The sequence below is a fragment of the Heloderma suspectum genome, chromosome 3, assembly GCF_057233095.1.
Source record: "Heloderma suspectum isolate Gila_16-S chromosome 3, 16-S_ref, whole genome shotgun sequence".
NCBI lineage: Eukaryota > Metazoa > Chordata > Lepidosauria > Squamata > Helodermatidae > Heloderma > Heloderma suspectum.
In genome coordinates, this window is record NC_139460.1 from 184689251 (window position 1) to 184704494 (window position 15244).

The 15244-nt window shown below is 44.0% G+C and overlaps 1 protein-coding gene across 1 annotated transcript in view; it reads left to right on the forward strand.

The window, feature by feature from the left end:
* Positions 1-995: 995 nt before the first annotated feature.
* The window catches only part of PSD (pleckstrin and Sec7 domain containing), a 214467-nt gene continuing 200218 nt past the window's right edge, over positions 996-15244 (forward strand). Inside the window, exons 1-2 of the mRNA XM_084845159.1 lie at positions 996-1967; positions 2092-2194. Of these exons, the coding sequence (XP_084701285.1) occupies positions 1011-1967; positions 2092-2194 (1060 nt within the window). The 5' untranslated portion in view covers positions 996-1010. The remainder of the gene's footprint in view (positions 1968-2091; positions 2195-15244) is intronic.

Consider the following 15244-nt stretch of genomic DNA (forward strand, 5'->3'; position numbering starts at 1 on the left):
TTATAGGCATTGTAGTCCAAAACATCTGGAGGGCACCAGGTTCCTATCCCTGGTGTAGCTTGACCCATCATTATCAGGGCTCTGCATGGAAGTGCCATTGCTGCTTGCTGGAATGAATGCAGCAGAAGCTCAGTGGTGGAAGAAGGAGAGGTAAAGTGTCAGGGCAAAGCTTCCATCTTTTAAAAACAAAACTCCCAGATTGGGTCCACTGCATAACCTGCTCATCTAAGGTAGCAAAAATAGCAGCAGCGCTTCTCTGGAAACCTTTTTTTTCCTAAGCCTTCACACACCAATCTGCTTCCCAGGGGCAGGAGTTTCTCTGTGGAGAAGGATGCCCAACAGCACACTTTTCCTTCACTGAGCACTTACTTGCACTGGGTTTTTGAGAATGTAAAAATCAGCTGGAATCCCTTTGTTGTTTTTAACCTTCCCTGTACCTTAGCCCTGCTTCTTCCTGAAGCACAAATAGAGATTTATTAGAAAGCCAAGCCAAAATCTGTGCACCTCTGTTTATTTTTCATTTCCATTCACATCAGAAAATAGACAACTGGTACCCTGTGACCCATATGTAGTCACATCTCACATGCATTGCTGTTATGATCGCTGCATAGAATTGCCATCCGGAGAGAGATGACTCTTATTTTTCCAGGTCCAGTGTACTGTGGGAAAATGTAATCTCTACAACAGAAGTACAGAGTTGAATACGTGGATGGTGAGCTACCACTGAGAAATAAATCTGCCTTTAGTTCCCTGTGTGAAAATCCTCATTGAAGTAGTCATGGAGTATATTCTGTGGCCTTGCTTCTAGACTGATGCAGTATAGGATCTGTTCACCCTCTGGTTTGGTGTTCCTCTGTATCTGAGACCTCTAACTTTCCCCTATCTGTTTCAGGGCCATGTAATGCTGCTTCTGCTTCTGTTGGATTTCTCACCTCAGCAGTGCTTGGAACATTCCTTCTGCTCCTTCCTCCCCTTTCAGCTCCATTCCTGATCCATCTCCTTCATCCAAGATGTCCCAGTCTGGAGCAATCATGTGCTTCCATCCTGAGGGAGATCACGCTATGACACCTCAGCACTTAACTCGAGAGCTTGAGAAGAGGTCATGGCTGTCGCCTTCAAAGAATGTGGAACCTGCTGCCTTTAACTCCCAGCACTGTCTCTCACCCAATCTCAATGCTGGAAGAATTCACCTTCTCCGCAAGGGACTTACCCCAGCAGCCAGGAGGTCCCAGCTGGGCATGTATAATAGCACTGGCTCCCTCTTCCGGAAGATCACAGAGATGGGTTATCTTGGCAATGGCAGCTGCCCTAGCTCAGGGAGAGTGACAGCACCATGTACCCCACTGAGAAGCAGGCCTCCACCTTCCCTATTCTCCCCAGGCAGCCACATCCCCCTGGTGGCTCCAGTCCCTGATGGTCAAAGCTCTGTGGTGACCTTCCGGTTTATTGAGAAGGCCAGTGTGAAAACTTTAAATGGCCTCCCTCTGGTAGAGTCCAGGAAGGACAGAGGCCTGACCAGGAGCCTAGAGTGTGATGAAACCCTCTACTTTGACTCCAGCAAGCAAGGAAACGGTGGCTCCATTGTCCAAAATCAGCATTCCCCACAGCACAAAGTGACAGTATCCCTGGGGCCTGTTATTCTAGATGTGAGTGAGAGTTTTAAAATGAAGACAAATGAGTACAATTTGAGCAGTACTGACCCTACAGGCGAACAGGCCCCACTCACCCTCAGCAGTAAAGGCCAGGCACACCTTGGTCATAAGCTGAAGCTGGAGACATCTGCTTCAGACCCTCTCCTGGCTGGAAACAGGTTCCTTTTAGGTGCACAGTCCTCCCTGGGCAGTGGAAGCCCACATCCTCTCAGTGCCAACTGCCTCTCCAGCTCCCTCACCAAGGGGATGAGCAGCCCTTCTAATGATGTCTCATTGCTTCGGAGAAGCCCACAGAATGGGGAGTCACAGTGCCAGGTACTTCATAGTAAGACTGATCCCTTTCTTGCCAAGAATGGATGTCCCCTGAACATCCCTAAATCTTCTCACCTGACATCTAACTAGGGAGCCTCACAAATAAAGTTATTTCTCTTTTCTATAGGGAAGCCTGTGGGCGTATTCCCGAGAGAGCTCTGCCCATGCCCAACGGATTGCCAAGGCCAAATGGGAATTCTTCTATGGCTCACTGGACTCTCCTGGCACAGGTAATGAATTCATTGCTAGTACTGGTGGGGAAAGTGTTTCCATTTATGATGATCAGCATTTCTTTAGGATTCACACCTGAAAACTGTGTCTGAAGTTCCACATACTATGGATAATGCAACTATAGTGGTGCATTTCAACATTGGATACTCAGGTACTTGAATAAAGGAATGGACAGTGTCTTTTCAGATTCAGACAAAGCAGGAACTGGATATGTGCCCCTAGGGGTGTACGGATTCCCCACTGCCTGTTCCGGTGGGGAATCCGTGGGCAGGGGGAGGAGATCCGTTCCTCCCCTCCCTTGGAATCTTCCAGAGCGGCTCCACTCCGCAAGGATTCTGCGGAGCCACACCGGCCATAGGGCCACTTACCTTGCTGGCCAAAGCATTCGCCTCCTCCTCACCGATTGCCATTTCTTAAAAAAAAAAAAAAAGGCGATCGGCAGGATGTGCCTATAGACTTAAATGCAAATAGAGCCGTGAATCTTGCATATAAGTCTATGGGTCCATAGGCTTATACGCAAGATTCATGGCTCTATTTTTTTTTTGGGGGGGGAATACTTTCTATTCTATTTTTTATCTTTATAAATGAAATAAACAATACCAACAACCCAATCATTATCCACAGTTTCCAACAATACAGTATTCTTAAGAGGACACAGCAATAACGAGAGAGAGAGAAAAAGAGAGAGAACGGAAAAAATTGGAAGAAAAAAAAGGAAGAGGAAAGCAAAAGGGGAAAAGAAAAAATATTAAAAAGTTACTTCAAAGGATTAAATTGAAACTGCATTACACACAAACTTCAGGTATCATTCTATTTAAAAATTATACCTATATAATTGCCAATATTACACTTCAGTACAGCATAGGTAATCAACCTTACATTTCAGTATCGTATCATCAGTCTTATAGCAAGGAAGCAAGCATACAATTAATTTCCTTCAGTTAATATATAATAATAGAGCTTAAAAATTTAGCCAGCCAAAGATATTACTAATCACAGTCTCATAATAATGAAAGTAATAATAATAGTAAAAAAAGAAAAATTAAAAAGGATAAAAAATAATAACAAATCACTAATAAATTTTATACTATCTATATCTTAGATAATATATATATATGTGTATATATATATATATATATATATATATATATGAATGAATGTGTACATATCTATACACACACAGATAGGAATTTTATATACAGTATATCATATCTAATATAAAAAAGAAGTAAGAAGAAAACAGGGATATCTAGAAACAGTCCTCCGCACTGGCACACTGCCCGGTCTTTGTAGCCTAAACAAATCCAAAGAGCAATCTTGATTGAAGAATTCTCAGCTCATGAAGCTGGAAAAGATGTCTCCTGTGCTTTACTTTGTATGCCAGCTAACCAAGCCTCCGCCAATTCATGATTTAGAAATTTTTTCATCTGGCCTTCAAAAAGAATACAAAATATAGCAGGATATTTGATATGATATTGTAAATTCACTTGTCTTGCCTGATTTCTCGCCATGGTAAATTGCCTTCTTTTGTCAGCAGTTTCTTTAGTGTAATCCAGGAATAGCATAACTTTATCCTGAGTCGGCCCCCCCAAAAGTCCTTTCATTTCTCTTGCCAAGCACAGAATATAATTTTTTGTGGGGACTCTTGCAAATTGGACTATGACAGTTGCAGTCCCATTGGTTCCACGAACTGCACCTGGAACACGGTATGCATGCTCAATATCAAGTAAATAATCAGCTGGCGGAAGAAGTAGCTCATGCAAAAATTTATCCAGGAATTTAGGCAGGCTTATCCCATCAGGCAGATCTTTGTTGCCAAGGGTATGCAGTTTTGCTCTACGAGAATACACCTCCAGTTGGGAAATTCTAGCAGACAGGATATGAGAGGCATGCATAGTAGTCTCTTGCACAGAAATCTGTTCTTGGAGGGCATTAACCTTCAATTCCGTCTTTTGCAGAGAGCTATTAATTAAATCCACAGCCCCTTGAAGGATAATAATGGAATCTTGGATTGTATCCAGCCTCTTAGCCTGTTCTGCTAGTTGAAAAGACAGAGTTTTTATCAAAGCCAGCAACTCCCCTACATCTGAAGCATTTCTAGAAATCTTTGGCAAGGGGGGAGTTGGGGGGGTCGGCGGTGGTCCCACAGCTTTCTTCCTTCCCTTTGATGCTGCCATCCCCCTCTTCCAAAGACAAAGCAAGTAGATATAGTTACAAACAGTCACTTAAACAATTTTTTCAGGTCCTCAGATGTTGTTATTTTCAATTCAAAATTACTAACTAAAATTGGTGTGTGTCAGCCCTGAATTCTCCTTACTATGTAGGAGTTTCAAAACAGCTTTGAGTGGGTGACACTCCAGAAAACTAACCTTAGAGTCCAGCCCTTCTGCTGCTTCGCAAAAGGAGTTGTTCTTCCTTTTAATTCCAGGGAAAGATGAAAAGGTTTTTCAACCTTTTAAAAGCTGTTTGAGGGGGTGACCTGCGGAGCCGCCTCAGAACGCTTGCCAGAGCAACATGGCACTGACTGGAAGTCTGATTCATGGCTCTATTTTGTGTATATGGGCACATCCTGCTGATCGCCATTTAAAAAAAAGAAAGAAATGGCGATTGGCGTGGAGGAGGCAAACAGTTCCGGTGGAAGAAGCAGCCGAGTGCTGTTCTGCCTCCAATCCTTCTGGAGCGGAGGGAAGTGGTGCCGATCCACCGTGGATTCCTGAGGCCAGATTCCAAAGAATCCGGCCTCATTTGAATCCGCAACAGATTTCTTTAATATCCCTATATGCCCCTTTAGACAATAGGCCTAAAACACAAAGTGGACCCTCATTAGCTGGACAGCTTGTTGAGCAATGATAACTTAAAATTGGGCTGGTGATTTGGTCGAGGCTCTGGTCTCACTATGGAATGGTGAGATGGGAAGGGCCATTGATACAATCACTCCCAAGTGCCCACTCTGGTGCTGTGGAGCCCATAATTCACCTTGGTTTACAGAAGATCTATGGGCAATGAAACAGGCCAGATGACAGCTAGAATGCAGGTGGCGCAGGTCTCGGAGCAAGTATGATTGAAGATTAGCAAAGACTCTTTGTTGTGCCTGTTATGCGGCAGAGAAGATGGCAAAAAAATCTACTATACATCTATTATTTCATCCTCGAAATGTTGCCCAGCAGAATTGTTCCAAGTGGTGAAGGGCCTGTTGAGATCTTGCTCAGGCTCAGAGAAACTGGGATTGGAACCCTCAGTCATCTGATGTGATAAATTTGCTAGGCACTTCGAGGAGAAAGTCGCTCATAAGTAGTGAAGGGGGGGTACCTGCATCAAATTCTAAACCACGCCCCTTTTTCAATAGTGACAGGTGCCCCGCCCCCTTAGGGAGACCAGAAGTCCCAACCTAGCCAGAAGACCTACCTATGCGATCAGCTGGCCAGGTCACATCACCTTCAGGGTCACCTGATGGGGGTCATGTGACCCCTCTACGAACTCATCATGCCACCGTGGACCAATAGGAAGAGGTTTTAGAACCCTAACAGGTATGGGTGCAGAAATGGCCCAAAGGGCCATTTCCAAGCCCTCCCTGGATTGGCCCAGAGGGGTCATGTGGCTCTACGAACTTGTCATGGTGAGGCATATGAGACCCCTCATAAATAGCATCTAGAACCCTCGAAACAGAGTGCATGCTGCTTGCTGAGTGTTAAAAAGCCAGGCTCTGTGAGGCATGTGACCCCCTCGGTATTTTGGGGGTTTGTATTTCATTTAATTTTATTTGAATACATGCTATAAACCGTTTTCTCTTAGAATTTATGCTAATCAGACTCCTTGAACATTGCTGTAGCTGCGAATAATACAATTAATACGTGCTTGCAGAAATGCAGACATTACCAAGCTGCTAACACCAAATGTGAGAATGTATTTCCATTTAGAAGTCTAGACCATTGACCCCTACTCTTTTCTAAAGGGCAGCCCCTGTTTTTTGACTCCCCATGTAGGATTTTTACAAAATCTAAGTGGCGCTTAAAGAATTATTTACTTTTTAAAGACCCTTGAAGGTTTTACTTGCAACCACTGTGATTTCTATATTTAATGATGCTTTCAAAATGATTCTAAAAAAAAAAAAAGCTTACTTTCCCCCTTCAACTCTACCACCCTTTAGGATCTAGTTCCATTTTGGGAATTAGTGATAAAAGTTGATTCTTTCAAAATGATTCTTAAGGAAAGAAAGGAAAAATAGTTTTTCCCCTTCAACTCTACCAGCATATACCCCCACCTTTTGGAATAGACAGAGGGTGATGATTGGATTGCAGCACAGGATGTTTGTAATAGGCCTTACTTGACAACCTTTAATTTTGTCTGCCTTACAGAGTTGTTGCAACCCTTGTGATTCTTACAAAAATACTTACTTTCAGCTTTACCACCATATCCACCTCCCAGGCACCCATGAATACAGTTGATAGGCTTAAGGCATGACTACTGTAGATACCTTTGTCTCCACAATCTCCAGGATCAGATGCTTGGATTACTAAATTTACCATGCTGCTAACAGCTCGTTTACAAGCAAAACAGGCAAAGCACATTTAAAATGAGAATTTATTTCCATTTTAAAGTATAGTCTCCCTACCCCAACTCTCGCTAAACAGCACCTCTTGATTCTGCCCCCCCCACCCGATTTTTTAATTATTTTTTTAGTTTACAAAATTTCACTGTGTTTAAAGCATGTCTACATTGAGGGACTGTTGTAACCCCTGTGATTTTTATTTTTATGGATTTTACAAAATGCTTAATTTTGTCTTCCTTACAGAGTTGTTGTAAAAGGATCCTTTTGCTTCAGATCTGAAATGTTGCAACCTTTGTTTTTCTGCTTTTTATAAAATGCTTACTTCTTTTCTCAGTGGGAAAATAAAAGGCTGCTACACTTTGAATAATATAACCCTGATGATCTGCGGGGGTGGCTCCTACATCTCAAAATGGGAATTAATGATACAAAGTCACTTTACAGGGGTGAGCGTAGTTTTTGGGAAACCCTAGCAGCATTTTAAATGTGTCTAGGGTGAAGGACCAGATTGCAGGTAAGCTTATAGTAGGTTTTAAACATAAAAACAAGTGATCTGCAGACAGACAGACAGACAGACAGACAGACGATGCTGCTGAGCAAGACTAACACAAAACTCTCTAACAAAAGTGTGAGGAAGAGGAGTTGGATCCTGACAGTTCTGTGTAGTCCCTTGCTTGATCTGTGCCTTCTTCATCTCAAAAAGTCACTTTACAGGGGTGAGCATAGTTTTTGGGAAACCCTAGCAGCATTTTAAATGTGTCCAGGGTGATGGGGTAGTACAATATCCCCTTTTGGGGCAAGGTGCTTGAGCATGTGGTGGCTCGGCAGCTTCAAACGTTCTTGGAGGAAACTGATTATCTGCACCCATTTCAGTCTGGTTTCAGGCCAGGGTATGGCACTGAAATGGCCTTGGTTGCTCTGACTGACGACCTACTCCAGGTGAAAGACAGGGGGAGTGCTACCCTGTTGATCTTCCTGGATCTCTCAGCGGCTTTTGACAGCATTGATCATGGTGTCTTACTGGATTGGCTCTGTGGGATGGGAGTTGGGGGCACTGTGCTACAGTGGTTCTGCCCCTACCTGCAGGGCCGATTCCAGAGAGTGGTATGGGGGATTTCTGTTCTACCCCATGGCTATTAAGCTGTGGGGTGCCACAGGGTTCTATTCTATCCCTCATGCTGTTCAACATCTACATGAAGCTGTTGGGAGAGGTCATTAGGAGTTTTGGGGTGGGGTGTCACCAGTACGTTGATGATACTTGGCTCTATTTCTCCTTGTCATTGGAACTGGCTGAGGCGGTGAAGGTTCCTGGAGGCTATAACGGGCTGGATGAGGGCCAAGAAACTGAAGCTAAATCCTGACAAGACGGAAGCTCTGTGGATTGTTGGTTCCTGAGTCCGGGACTTGGGAAAGCGACCTGTCCTGGATGGGGTTGTACTCACCCAAAGGAGCAGGTGCGTAGCTTGGGAGTACTCCTAGATCCATCCCTGTTACTGGAGCCCCAGGTGGACTCCATGGTCCGGAGTACTTGGGGCCAGCTTCAGCTGATCCTCCAGCTACGGCCTTTCCTGAACAGAGATAACCTAGCCACAGTAGTACATGTGCTGGTAATTTCCCAATTAGACTATTGCAATGCACTTTACATGGGGCAGCCTTTGAAGACGACTTGGAAGTTGCAGCTAGTGCAAAATGCAGCGGCTAGACTGCTGACAGTAGCACCTCATAAAAACCATATAACACCAGTTTGAAAGGAATTGCAGTGGCCGCCAATATGCTTCCGGTCGGAATTCAAGGTTTTGGTGATGACATTTAAAGCCCTAAGTGGTTTGGGACCTTGATATTTGAGGGAACGCCTCTTCCTATATATGCCTGCCCGAGAACTGAGATCTGTTGGAGAGGCCCTCCTCTGTGTCCCACCAGTACAAGACATACACTATGGTGGGACGTGGGAGAGGGCCTTCTCTGCTGTGGCACCCTGGTTGTGGAATGCCCTCCCCTTGGAGGCTTAATTGGCACAGACATTGGTCTCATTTTGCACCAAGTAAAAATATGGCTTTTTACCAAAGCCTTTGAGGGCTAAATGCATTCCCTAGCACATTGTTTTAACTGTTTTATTGTTGTAGATTTTAACTGGTTTTAGCTTGTTTAATAGTTTAATATGTTTTTTGCTGTTTATTTATTGTTTTATACTGTTTAAATTTATCTGTATGCCACCCTGAGATCTTAATGATATAGGGCAGGATAGAAATGTTTTAAATAAATAAAATAAAATAAAATTCAGCAAGGAAAAAAAAAAGTAACCTGCAGCCTGCTCGTGGCCCTTGGCTACTTCTGTGGCCCATGGAGCTGAGGGGACCCCTCCGCCCAAGTTTCCCTTGCTAGTGCTAGCGAGGGAAGCCCTTCCCTTATCTTTGATCACTCCTGAGCAGATCCACTTTAGAAGGAGCAGCTGCAACCTGCCATTCAAAGTGGCAGGCTGGAATGCTTCTCTTCTAAAATATCTACTCATGAGTAAGCTTCCCAGGAGAGCAATATTTGTAATTCTTGTTGCTGCTTTTCATGCAACTTATTTGCTAGACTGCACTCATGCAAAGAATAGCACATGAGCTTATTAGGGGTGCTGCTGGATGGACTCCTCCTAGAACTACCAATCAAAAGGATTTGTGCAGCTATTCTGTCTTTCCCTCCTAAATGGGTTTTTTTGGTGTGGTAAGAAAAAAGACGGCAGAAGCTGTGCAAAAATATGGAAGGGTTAACAGTGGAAGATAATGACATCTGGTCCCCCAGTACAATTCCATGAATGAGGCAGGGTGATTGCACAATACAAACCTTGCCTGAAAGCACCCTAGGACTACAAGAGAAAAACATCTGAGTGTTTGCCAGTCCATGTAAAAGAAAGTAGTGGGCTAGTCCCAACACCTTAGTCACCAGGGAACTGAGTGACATTTCAGGCTGAGTATATCAACCCACCTAATGTTGAGTCAGGCTGTTGGTCTATCTACCAACAGTACTGACTGTTTGGACTACAAGCAGCTTTTTAAAGGTCTCAAGTAGAGAATTCTTTCCCAACCTTATTATTTGAGATATTCCCTCAGATCACAGAATACCGTGTACATAATTTTCTAACCTAAATAATCCTTAAAGTGAAATTGATGTATTTGGTTTTCTGAGATGTCGAGATTTGGTTTGTGACACACAGTAAGTTAAGGTCTCTTGGTACAGTGATCTCATCTACAGTACTTTGTTTATACCCTGCTCTTCAAAGAAACTTTCCAAGGGCAGTTTTACAATAAAATATAAATAGAATAGAATAAAAATAAAACATACACAATAAAATCTAAACAATGTTCTAGCGCCAGTAAGATGTGTTCCCAGTGCCTGGTTCCCAGTTTACACCCTAGCCCTATTCAGGCGTTCTGAACCTGAATGGGGCAAATGTAGACCACTCCAGCCCTATGCCTGTCCTTTGTTGCATTTGTTGCCTTCAACTCATGGAGGTTGACTGTCTGAAGGGGAGAGCCTTCTGTATCCATGGAGGCTCTCCATATGAGCAAGAACGCAGCAGGTGTGATTTTTATCACCTTTATCTTTCTATCAAGACTTGGACCTGGCAGCCCTTCAAATAGAGAATGCCTTCGAAAAGAGGACTGACCTCTGTAAACATGGCCACACAGAGCCTGCCTGGGCAGTTTAGCACCTTCACTTTCCCATTCAGAAGATGCTCCAAACAAGCAGGCAGTGCTAAAATTTCCTCCAGTATGTCTGCCAGATTCATCCCCTGCCCCCTTTCCTCTGTCCTGCTATAGATGCCCACATGGGATGACCCCAAAGTGGTTGCCCTCATTATGAGCCTTGCACTCTTCTGCCTAGACCACTTGAGTGCTATGAGTCACCAGTCAGAAGCTACAGGGCTACCTGAGCTTTGCATTTTTTCTCAGCTTCATTTACCTCATGGGTAGTTAAAAGGATAAAATGGCATAAGCTCTTGTACGGCCATCCTGAGCTCCTTGGAGGAACAGTGGGATACAAATGGGATAGAAAGAAGCAACAATGAATTTTGTTGTTCAGTCGTGTCCGACTCTTCGTGACCCCATGGACCATAGCACACCAGGCCTTCCTGTCCTGCGCTCTCTCCCGGAGTGTGCTCAAGTTCATATTCATTGCATCCGTGATGCTATCTAGCCATCTCATCCTCTGTCGTCCCCTTCTCCTTTTGCCTTCAGTCTTTCCCAGCATCAGGGTCTTTTCCAGAGAGTTTTCTCTTCGCATTAGGTGGCCAAAATATTTGGGCTTCAGCTTCAGTATCTGTCCTTCCAATGAGCACTCAGGGTTGATTTCCTTTAGGATGGACTGATTTGACCTCCTTGCAGTCCAGGGGACTCGTAAGAGTCTTCTCCAGCACCACAGTTCGAAAGCATCAATTCTTCGGCGCTCAGCCTTCCTTATAGTCCAGCTCTCACAGCCATACATTACTACTGGGAAAACCATAGCTTTGATTAGACGGACCTTGGTCGGCAAGGTAATGTCTCTGCTTCTTATTATGCTGTCTAGGTTTGCCATAGCTTTCCTCCCAAGGAGCAAGCATCTTTTAATTTCATGGCTACAGTCACCGTCTGCGGTGATCTTGGAGCCCAAGAAAGTAAAATCTGTCACTGCTTCCATTTCTTCCCCTTCGATATGCCAGGAAGTGATGGGGCCAGATGCCATGATCTTTGTTTTTTTAATGTTGAGTTTCAAACCAGCTTTTGCACTCTCCTCTTTCACCCTCAACAAGAGGCTCTTGAGATCCTCTTTGCTTTCTGCCATTAGGGTGGTATCGTCTGCATATCGGAGGTTGTTGATAATTCTCCTGGCAATCTTAATTCCGACCTGTGATTCATCCAACCCGGCATTTCTCATGATGTACTCTGCATATAAGTTAAATAAGCAGGGTGACAATATGCAGCCTTGTCGTACTCCTTTCCCAATTTTGAACCACTCTGTTGTTCCATGTCTGGTTCTTACTGTTGCTTCTTGACCCTCGTACAGGTTTCTCAGGAGACAGGTACGGTGGTCTGGTACTCCCATCACTTTAAGAATTTGCCAGAGTTTGTTGTGATCCACACAATCAAAGGCTTTAGTGTAGTCAATGAAGCAGAAATAGACATTTTTCTGGAATTCTCTTGCTTTCTCCATGATCCAGCGAACGTTGGCGATTTGATCTCTAGTTCCTCTGCCTCTTCGAAACCCAGCTTGTACTTCCGGTAGTTCTTGGTTCGCATACCGCTGAAGCCTAGCTTGTAGGATTTTGAGCATCACCTTGCTGGCATGTGAAATGAGCGCAATTGTGCGGTAGTTTGAACACTCTTTGGCGTTGCCCTTCTTTGGAATTGGAATGTAAACTGACCTTTTCCAGTCTTGCGGCCATTGTTGAGTGTTCCAAATTTGTTGGCATATTGAATGCAGCACTTTAACAGCATCATCTTTTAAATAGCTCAGCTGGAATACTGTCATCTCCGCTAGCTTTGTTGTTAGTAATGCTTCCTAAGGCCCACTTGACTTCACTCTCGAGGATGTCCGGCTCAAGTTCAGTGGCCGCACTGTCGTGGCTATCAGGGACATTAAGATCTTTCCTGTATAGTTCTTCTGTGTATTCTTTCCACCTCTTCTTCATCTCATCTGCTTCTGTTAGGTCCCTGCCTTCTTTGTCATGCCCGTCTTTGCACAAAACGTTCCCTTGAGATCTCCAATTTTCTTGAAGAGATCTCTAGTCTTTCCCATTCTGTTGTTTTCCTCGATTTCTTTGCATTGTTCATTTAAAAAGGCCTTCTTGTCTCTCCTTGCTATTCTCTGGAACTCTTCATTCAGTTGAATGTATCTTCTCCTTTCTCCCTTGCTTTTCGCTTCCCTTCTTTCTTCATCTACTTGTGAAACCTCATCAGACAGCCACTTGGCTTTCTTGCATTTCTTTTTCTTTGGGATGGATTTCATTGCTGCCTCCTGAACAATGTTACGGACCTCCGTCCATAGTTCCTCAGGCACTCTGTCTATCAGGTCTAATCCCTGAAATCTATTCCTCACCTCCACTTTATATTCATAAGGGATATGATTTAGGTCATACCTGAATGGTTTAGTGGTTTTCCCGACGTTCTTCAATTTAAGCTGAAATTTTGCAACAAGAAGCTCATGATCTGAGCCACAGTCAGCTCCAGGTCTTGTTTTTACTGACTGTACAGAGCTTCTCCATCTTTGACTGCAAAGGACATAATCTATCTGATTTCGATATTGACCATCTGGTGATGTCCATGTGTAGAGTCGCCTCTTGTGCTGTTGGAAAAGTGTGTTTGCTATGATCAGCGTGTTCTCCTGGCAAAACTCTATTAGCTTTTGTCCTGCTTCATTTTGCGCACCAAGGACATGCCTGCCTGTTATCCCGGTGATTTCTTGACTTCCTACTTTAGCATTCCAATCCCCTATGATGAAAAGGACATCTTTTTTTGGTGTTAGTTCTAGAAGGTGTTGCAGGTCTTCATAGAACCGATCAACCTCAGCTTCTTCGGCATCAGTGGTTGGAGCATAGACTTGAATTACTGTGATGTTGAATGTTTTGCCTTGGATTCGCACTGAGATCATTCTATCGTTTTTGAGATTGTACCGCAGTACTGCTTTTCCCACCCTTTTGTTGACTATGAGTGCTACTCCATTTCTTCTAAGGGATTCTTGCCCACAGTAGTAGAGATGATGGTCACCTGAATTAAATTTGCCCATGCCTGTCCATTTTAGTTCTCTGATTCCCAAGATGTCGATGTTCAATCTTGCCATCTCATGTTTGACCACCTCTAGCTTACCTTGAGTCATTGATCTGACATTCCAGGTTCCTAAACAATATTGTTCTTTACAGCATCGGATTTTCTTTTCACCACCAGACACATCCACAGCTGAGTGTCCTTTCGGCTTTGGCCCAGTCGAACAACAACAAAAAGGAGAAAGAAACCAAATGCACAGTTACAAGATGGGGGATACTTGGCTCAACCACACTACAAGCAAGAAGGATCTTGGAATTGTTGTAGATCACAAGCTGAAGATGAGCCAACAATGTGATGTGGCTGCAAAAAAGGCAAATACTATTTTGGGCTGCATTAATAGAAGTATAGCTTCCAAATCCTGTGAAGCACTAGTTCCCCTCTACTCAGCACTGGTTAGGCCTCATCTGGAGTACTGTGTCCAGTTCTGGGCACCACATTTTAAGAAGGATGCAGACAAGCCGGAGAGGGTTCAGAGAAGGGCAACAACGATGATCAGGGGACTGGAAACAAAGCCCTATGAAGAGAGACTGAAAGAACTGGGCATGTTTAGCCTTGAGAAGAGAAAACTGATATGATAGCGCTCTTCAAGTGCTTGAAAGGTTGTCACAGAGAGGAAGGCCAGGATCTCTCCTCGATCATCCCAGAATGCAGGACACGGAATAATGGGCTCAAGTTGCAGGAAGCCAGATTCCGGCTGAACATCAGGAAAAACTTCCTGACTGTTAGAGCAATACGACAATGGAACCAATTCGCTAGGGAGGTGGTGGGCTCTCCCACACTGGAGGCATTCAAGATGAAACTGGACAGCCATCTGTCAGGGATGCTTTGACCTAGATTCCTGCATTGAGCAGTGGGTTGGACTCAACCGTCTTTTAGGCCTCTTCCAACCCTACTATTCTATGCGTTTATGATTCTATGAGCAGATGAGCTATCAAGCAAGTAGCAAAGGGAGGCTGTAGGCTGCTGCCCTTGTAGGCTTTAAAGAAAAAACTAGGTGGACATGCCCTTGGCAGTAGATCTTCATTGATTTGGGGGTTTATTGAACCCTTAGCTGCCCATCACACCACTTTCAGAGGAGGAGCCATATTAGTCTGTTGTAACAAAAACAGGACGAAGGTCATTCAGAAAGAGCTTTTTACTTCTCATTATTATTTTTTCATCACCCTTGAATCCTGAAAAGATTATAATTTATGAAATTGAAGTTAACACTCTGTTCACTCCTCCATCATTATTCAGTTAAAAGGAACTTAGAACAATTGAGTAATATGTTTTAGTTGATAATCATGAAGTTAAAAGGAGAGATTAAATTCTTATTGGAATGAAATAAAACACCAGATATGTAGATCTTTACAACATGGGATGCCTTTGAAGTGGGGTTGAATGCCACCACATTCCCAGATGGCAAATTGGGGGTGGGGACAAAATCATTAGGGTGGGTAAGAAGATGAATTTTTGCACTAAGACAGCAATCCTATGGTCCCTGGGCAAGTGTCCCAGGGACCATAGGGAAACCCCTCCAAAGTCAGAGGCAGTGTTGTGACCTTGGAAGGGGGAATCAGAGATCTGACCCCACAGCTCTCCCCCTTGCAGCCAGTGTGGAAAGAACAGTGCTGGCTGCTTCTCTGAGGTCGGAAAAGCAATCTCAGAGGAGGAGCAAAGGGGGCGTTCTGGTGGGCAGGGAGGGGAGGAGATTGGAGAGACCAGGATACAAGTTATCC